This window comes from Calidris pugnax, unplaced genomic scaffold (assembly GCF_001431845.1).
Source record: "Calidris pugnax isolate Ruff unplaced genomic scaffold, ASM143184v1 scaffold25, whole genome shotgun sequence".
NCBI lineage: Eukaryota > Metazoa > Chordata > Aves > Charadriiformes > Scolopacidae > Calidris > Calidris pugnax.
Window position 1 is genome coordinate 11,039,149 of NW_015090805.1, and position 8,493 is coordinate 11,047,641.

The 8,493-nt window shown below is 41.7% G+C and overlaps 1 protein-coding gene across 1 annotated transcript in view; it reads left to right on the top strand.

Moving 5' to 3' along the window:
• Nucleotides 1–283: 283 nt before the first annotated feature.
• MRPL39 (mitochondrial ribosomal protein L39) overlaps nt 284–8,493 on the top strand; it is an 18,049-nt gene continuing 9,839 nt past the window's right edge. Inside the window, exon 1 of the mRNA XM_014938005.1 lies at nt 284–413. Within this exon, the coding sequence (XP_014793491.1) occupies nt 284–413 (130 nt within the window). The remainder of the gene's footprint in view (nt 414–8,493) is intronic.

Here is an 8,493-nt window from a genome sequence, read left to right on the forward strand (position 1 = left end):
TCCTCATCCTCCTCCTCCTCCTCCTCGCCGTGGGGCCGGCGCGGTGCCCCCCGCGCCCCCCGGGGCCGTGCCGCGCTGTGCTCAGCAGCTCTTCCCTCCAATTAGTCTTAAACCGCCAGCTCTTCATAAGCTCAAGGACATTTGTTGCAGCAGAATAAACTTTACGAAAAGCTTAAACCTCTCCAAGGAGCCCATCCTCCCTGGTGGTACGTCTCCCGAAGCCAAACCCAGCCGGGGGTGGAAGGGGGAATGAAGAGGGTGAAATCACGCAACAAAAATGTGGATGTCGCGGGTGGGAAGGGAGCGGGGTGAGGATGAGGATGAGGATGAGGATGAGGATGAGGATGAGGCGGGCGCTGCCTGGAGCCGCAGTGACTCCTTGTGCCTCTATGCGGCTGGGCTGGAGAAAGCGGGTGTTCCCTGCGGGCGGTGGGGCTATCCGGCAGGAGATGGATACTACATGGCGACTTTCAAAGCCTTTTTTTAATATCTATATATATTATATATATATTTTTTTTTAATTAATAATTTGTACCAGTCTAGGAGATTCGTGATTATATATACAGGAGGTGTAATGGCCCTTTAAATTTATGAATCAAGGAAAATTACTCATTGTGACAGTTAATAGTGCCTCTGAGTAGTTTCTAATGACATCTTAAAAATACATTACCACTGATGTAATGTGGCTCTATAACTAGAAAACTATCATAAGCGTTTCTCTGATAATCAGAACAGCAACGCTGGCTATGTTTTGTTAGACTGTAGCAAAACAAGGAAAGATTGTTTATAAATAAAGTCCCTCGCAGCTATTTTAATAGAGACCAAAGAAGTCGGATACCATGTCACTCTTTGAATCTAAATCTTAGCTCGTTTTGCATATGCGAATATCTATCTACAATACAAGCAATATTTCTGAAAAAAATGTGCACACATATATATATGGCAAGTATATATTACCAGTACAATAGTGACACACATTTAATAAAATCAAAACTATTCAATACACAATAGAAAAGTTCTTTATTTTGTGTGGCCCAACACATCATAATTTCAAGCATACACAAACTTCCACTGATTTCAGTAGGACTGCTTTAATGTTTAAGGCCACATGGCGATAGAAACACCGTGTTGATGTAAAATTTAAATACATGGGAGGGGCCCGGTAGTATAGAGGTGGGGAATGTTAAGAAATGGCAGTATGGAATTAAAATAAAGGAGAGCTCGTAGAATGCCTACTAATTGACGAGGGGAATGAAGAGATGAATCGTGAAGAGAAGGTATCCCATTAGACAATGAGATGAAGACAGACTACAGTAATCTTTCCACCACAGTAAGCATTCAGTTCTAATTGCCCAAATGCATAGACTCACATATAGGGTTTAATTTGGATTTCGTTAAGATGACTCTTATACCACAGTAAACTCACTTAAATGCATAGGGTTTATATAAGCATGAGGTCAAATTCCTGTTTTACCCTGTTCACGTTTTTGTTTTACTTGCAAGTGAAGCCAATAGCCTGTGTGCAGTGTTGTCTCCCCAGCATTTCTCTGACTTTTTCTAGTACAGTTTCACAGCACTTTCACAGTTTCTTTACATTCCTCTCTCTTATTTCAGCAACAACTGCATCACGGTTTCTCTGCTTGACTCAAGCAACTGCAGGAAATGCCAGTACTCTGGAGTACTCTGAATGCATTTACAGAATTATTGGAAAACTGGTTATAGTGCATATAGTTCATTTAATATATATACTTCTTCTGTATGTACTTTGCTGAACAATGGTGTTCTGGAAAATACTGTAAGTACTTTGTTAAAAGAGCACAAGACTGCTATCCATATTTTTAATCTTTTTAAGTTAAACAGTCAAACATAGTAAAAATATTTTCATTAAACAGCACATAGAACCCCACATGAGCTTAGTAGTTATTCTTGGAGAGCTTTCCATAGAGACTCCTTTTTAGAATAATAAAAATAGTCTATTAATAACATCTGCACACAGAACCTGGTCAAGAATAGCTATCTTATTCTGTAATAACTATTCTAGTCAAATTCTTTGTGTAGAAAGCCCTTTAAGAATTGTGTGGATGTGCAATGACTTTAAGACTTGGATGCTTCTTGATGCTCTCAATAATTTGTAAACCAAAAGATTACTCTCATTTCATTAGATGATATTTTAGATAAATTTACATTCTTACAGTGCAATAGAATTCTTTCATCTCTTAATAAAATTTCCTTCTACGAACGCAGAGTGCTGATGATAATCTGCTCTAACAATACAAGTTCACTTCTTTTATTATGGTAGCACCACTCTGTTAAAGAGCTCTGTGTGAAAACACTTTTGAAAAATAATTTGCAAAAATTCTGTGAAACAGCATAGACCAAAACTCTTGAGTCTTTACTTTGGCAACATTTCATTTTTCTTAGCTATCAGATGATAAAAATGAATATAGAGAAATTAATCTATATTAAATAATTACTTCTTTTTGGTGATTTCTCCACTCAAAATAAGTTCTGTTTTGCAGGGACAACAAAACCAAATCACCCTTATTTATTTTTCTGCACCTTGCATGCTGATTTTTAGAATAACTTTGAGGTATAATAATAAAAAAGTCAGTACAACAGCATAGAATGGCTAAATGTGGCTACAAAAGTGTTGCAATGCAAATACTTGAACGCATTACAGATAGGTAAGACAGGAAGATTATTATGATTCCTCTTCTCAAAAACATGCATAGGATGGAGGAAAAGTGTACATTACAAGAAGAGAACTGGCTGTTTAATTAACACTTAGAAGATATTAATTCCCATTTAATAACTCCTCTGTCATGGCTTACACATACCAAACTAGAAGATAGTCATGGGAGAACTAATGAATGTTCATCCTTGCACCTCTATTTAAAAAAAATATACAATGAAATGCAATACTTCCCTGATATAGCCCATTCAGGCATAAACCTGACATATCTCAAATTTATTCATTGAATTTAAGTAGATCAACTAGTTTCAAATGCATATTTTTTGTTGTGTTGATGAGTGGGTAGTATGGATGTGTGATGATTTGTGAGTAGCTCATCTCTTTTTGGTGGAGTGAAAACACTGAAAATTACAGTTCTGCACCATTTCCCCCTTTTCTTCCTGTGCTTTCCTAAGTTCAGTGTTCTTTAAACTTCTTAGCATCTTTATAGCAATCTATAATAACAGGTAGCCCAGCAAGGTTGCTGATAACTATGCCTGGTTATGACGAGAGGAGTGGGGGGCAAGATTTAGGATCTGGAGCCACTGAGGGGGAAAATGAAAAATATGGGAAAAAAGCACTCCTGTGCATAGGTATACCTATATCTTTGTTTTTATGGAGAGCTGGAGGGCTGGTTGTTATTGGAATTTACATTGCTTACGTTTTTATCAAGAAGACATGTTTGAATATTTTTCCATATTTAAGGAGGAAGAAACAGAGTTTTTCATATTTTTAAGAGAGGAATGTTGCCTTTGAGGTGGTCAGAGATGCCATTTGAGACTTGATGCTATAGCCTGTGGGTTAAATCTCTGTACACATCTTTTTTCCATGTATACCAAATTGTTGTCATATATGTTTGTTCTAGTAAGTGCTGAAGACAGGAGCTCATAGCTATAGAGCAACTGCCCTGGAGTGATTCTGAGAATGGCAATGGCACAAATTGATGGAAATCAAACTGGGCTCCCCAGTTCAAGAGAGACAGGGAACTACTCGAGAGAGCCCAACGTAGGGCAACTAAGATGATTAAGGGATTGAAGCACCTTCTTTATGAGGAAAGGCTCAAAGAGCTGGGGCTCTTTAGCCTGGAGAAGAGAAGCCTGAGGGGAGACCTTATCTACGTTTACAAGTATCTAAAGGGTGGGTTGAAGGATGTTGGAGCCGGACTCTTTTCAGTGGTTTCCAGCAATAGGATGAGGGTCAACGGGCACAAGCTGGAACATAGAAAGTTCCATTCAAATATGAGGAAAAACTTCTTCACGGTGAGGGTGACGGAGCACTGGAACAGGCTGCCCAAGGAGGTTGTGGAGTCCCCTTCTCTGGAGATTTTCAAGACCCGCCTTGATGAAGTCCTGAGTGATGTGCTCTGGGCAATCCTGCTTTAGCAGGGGAGTTGGACTAGATGACCTCTAGAGGTCCCTTCCAACACTGACAATTCCGTGATTCCATGAAATCTAATTTGTAAAACTGCTAAACCAGATTCCATTTAATTAGGTAACTAATTGATCACCAAAATATTTATTTCATGTTCCGTGTCACAGACCTTGTTCCTGAAACTCATTGATCAATGTGCATTGTATTTTTTGTTGTGCCCATACTACCAGTCTGCAGTATATTGAATCTATCAGCTTGAAAGCCTTGCTCTTTAGCATGAGGAATTATCAGCAGCCACGTGTAAGCGTGTGGATAGGTTGTTATCTACAATTTAAGGGATGATTTTTTCCTTTTGCCATTTTAATTGTTTCCACACACAGCTTTTAAAAATATTCTGGGATATCACTTTAACTGCTATCCACTCCTCTAGTTACAGTAGGCTTCACATTAATTGCTTTAACTGCTGTCTGGAAAAAAAAGCATCTGATTTAGCTAGTAGATTACCTACTTTGAAACAGAAAACTATGAGTAAGTATGGTTTTGAGAAAAGAAGCATAAAAATTTCAGATATTCTTCTTTTTTTCCCCACGAAGCTGTTGTTGATGGCTGTTTAAAGAGACTATGCCATAGATTAGTTGCTTTGCTTGAATGAAAAGGATTAGAGCACTGTGACAGAACACTGCATCTCTATTAGACTGTTAAAATATTTTCTATCTAATGTGTCAGCCAAACTTGAACCAGGAATGCCAGAAAATGTGAGGGGAGAACAAGATAACAGTAATACAAATTACTTATTCTCAGTCGCTTTCTTCTGTGAGTACTCCCCCTCCATTTTCTGGAATGTCTTGTATAATCTTATCTTTGACTTGCAAAATACAGTATTAATGCCATGTTTTTCAAATGAATTTGCAAGATTACTGCCAGTGAGCAGACAGCTTGGTAGCAATCAAAGGTGAGTTTCTAAGAGATCCACCAAACTGGATGGCATTGGATGTTTCCCGATTCAACCTAAGCAACAGTGGACAATGCATTAGCCACGATGCTGATGGTGGTAGATTGGGAATTATTTCACCACAGCGTGCACAGTGTGCACAGGAATGTGTACATGAAGCTGCACTTTAAGCCAGGTCACTGAAATAATGTGAATAAAAGAAAATCTTCCAGCAATCCTGACCCTGCAGCTTGTATCACTTCAGTGATCTTGTGCTCAGCGCCTGTACTGCGCTGCTGCAGGTGTCTACCTGGAGGGCAAGCACCGAGAAATGGATGGGAATGGCGAAGGGAGGGGCGTGAGGTTTTAAGCCAGTTTTGCTTTTGAGGCAATCTTACTTCCATGAGAGCCATAAACCATCATGGTTGTCACTTCCCCGTAACACTTCGGCCACATACTAGGGCATAAGAGCACTTAACGGGGTTGCTGTTGCCTCGTAGGGCAACCTCCCATTTTCTTCTGCACGTTATAAAATAACATCCACAGTTTTCCTCCAAGTCACAGGGCTTTATGAAGTCTGATATCCTGTAATTACTCTTGGACAGTTTTTCACTTCTGTTATCTGTCTCTTCTCTGTGCCACCAGCATGCTGTGTTGTGTTGTGGCACACTAAAAGCCGCTGGACTTCAGCCAAACCCTTCCCAGAGTATTTCTCTGTCAGAAGCCCTTTGTCTTTTGGCCTTGAGGGATCAATAGCTGGGGGATCGCACCGCGCCTTTTCATTTACTGCCACGTTTGGCAGCTGAGAGTAACCCCCAGCTGGCCCTCGGCTCGGTTCACGGGTTTGTGTGGGGCCAGGGGTTTTTACCATCTCACAGAAGCCTTAAGTAAACATTTTGTAGTAAACAGAGAAAGGATAGTACAGTTGTGATCCAGCTAGGTCAGCATGAATCAAAAATAAGCTTGGACACTGAACTTTTTAATTATCCCCAAATCTATGCTATTGTTATTCCTCTTTTCTGCTTTTGTCCAGGGGCTGTAGTGATGCCAGCTGAGCTCTGGGTGAAATTTCCAGCAGCTTTGGATGTCTTTTGATTTCCCCTGGGGAGCGAGGGGGGTAAAGCTTTGCACTGTGACTCTGTTAGATGGGGATTACCAAAAGGCAGAGGGCTGTGACCACAGTCCTCCTGTAGTCTTCAGTGTGTTACAGGCACCTGATTGTTTTTATATGTATTGTACTTCCAGAGCAACACCAAAAAAGTGGAAGGCAGGACCAGATATTTTACCACCATTTTTCTGAAGAATTAGCTGAATAAAAAGTTGCAAATCTTTGTGCAAAAGAAGATTTAGAGATTAGAAAGGGGCAATTTAAAACAGAGAGAGAGACATATAATAACGTGTGCAGTATCAAATAGGGTTTTACTCCTGTTGTCCAGGACTTCCTCAGAGTGACAGAATAGGGTTTGTTTCTGTCACTCTCTGAACATTTTGAATTTATCTCCTCATACAGTAAAAATGTTCTTTTTATACCCTACATTGCGAACTTTGGTTTGGTTGTTTGGGGTTTTTTTGCTATTTAAGCCAAAACAATTACGCAGTATGATAATTGACCATATATAATTCCTCAAGCCATAAACTAACAAGTTAATAGAAGAAATGGTGTAGTTGAGCTATAATGACACAAATACTAATAGCATCTTTGTGTTTTATTAGGACTTTTCACTTCAAGGCTGTAAACACTTTTACACGTGCAAGTATGTAGCCTACAATAAGTCTGGTGCACTATAAAAACCCTTGTGTTTAACTCATTTTAAAAAATGAGAAATCAGGATGATTGACTTGCTAAAATTCCTAATCTATCAAATAATGTAACGAAGGACATCAATAGCTACCATACTTGCACACCTGGTTTTCTGGATGAGAGCCCAGGTGAGCAGGGAAGCCAGTGCCAAGTACTGAGCCAGAAGTCGTCAGCTGTCCCACTGCTCTGTAGATGTGTTTCCACAGTGGAAAATTCTCTGTCTGTTGCTGGCCCTTGCCAGTATTAACTTTTTTTTTTTTTTCTGGATGCTGAGTTTAATTACATCCTTTAGCTCTTAATGACACTTATTCAGTGTAACTGTTTGACATTGTCATTCTTGATGGCTGTTGTTGTATCTTTGCCAATTGGGGATTGAGCTGAAGACCACCATCAGCTAAACTGTAAAGCATTGAAACGAATTCTTCTGAGTTATTGCACAAATATTAACACATTTTAATGCAAGCCATGATTTTCCTACCTGGGCAGTAGCTAGCATGTTTTTGGCTTCAATCTTTTGGGGAGGAAGGGCAGTAGGGATGTCAGTGATGGGAAAGGGGAGCAGATGGTGAGGAGCTGCAGTTACATGGGCCTGCCTATGGTGCTGCCACGGCAGGGAGCTGGGCACCAAAGACCCTTTCCACCAGCCACTGGGCTCTTCATGTTGATGCTGTAATCCCAGTACTATGTATCTGCAATCCTTACTATGAGCACAGTCTAAACAAGATGGCCCAGCACCCTGTCCAGCTCCATCTTAAAAGTGTCCAGTGTTGGGGAACCCAGCACTTCCCTGGGGATACGATTCCAATGGCTGATAGTCCTCATTGTGAAAAATTTTCCTTGTGTCCAATCGGAATGTCCCTTGGAGTAACTTGTACGCATCGCCCATCATCTTTTCCATGTGACTCATTGTAAAAAGGGAGTCTCCATCTTCTTTATAGCCACCCTTTAAATACTGGAACATGGTGATGAGATCTCCCCTAAACCTTCTTTTCTGAAGGCAGAATAAACCCAGTTCTCTCAGCCTTTCCTCGTATGGCAGCTTCCCACTCCTTTGATCACCTTGATGGCCCTTCTCTGGACCTTCTCCAGCCTGTCGAGATCTCCCCTAAACCTTCTTTTCTGAAGGCAGAATAAACCCAGTTCTCTCAGCCTTTCCTCGTATGGCAGCTTCCCACTCCTTTGATCACCTTGATGGCCCTTCTCTGGACCTTCTCCAGCCTGTCCACATTTTTTGTGTGTGGCGGGGACCAAACCTGAACACAGCAATTCCAGGTGTGACCTGACAAGCCCTGAGTGGAGTGGGGTAAGGACTTCTTTGCCTCTGTTGGTGATGCCCTCGTTGATGTGACCCTGTTGGCTGCTCTTCCTCTGCCGCTCATCGAACTCATGGTCCCACCAGGCCCCCTCACACCTTCGGGCCCTTCAAAAGCTGCTGGTTTCGGGGGCGGCCTTACTGCCTGCTGAAATGCGGCCGGCTGAGGCTGAGGGCGGGCAGAGGGGCTACGGGCGGCACCCGCAGCCCGGCAGAACCCATATATAGGCAGTGGGGCCTCAGAGGAGACCTAAAAGCCGGGACGAGGAAGGTCGACCCCCGCTGCGCCGTGGGCAGCCGCCGGCCTCTCCTCCCGCCCCGAGCCGCCGGCCCCGGCCCGGTCCCCG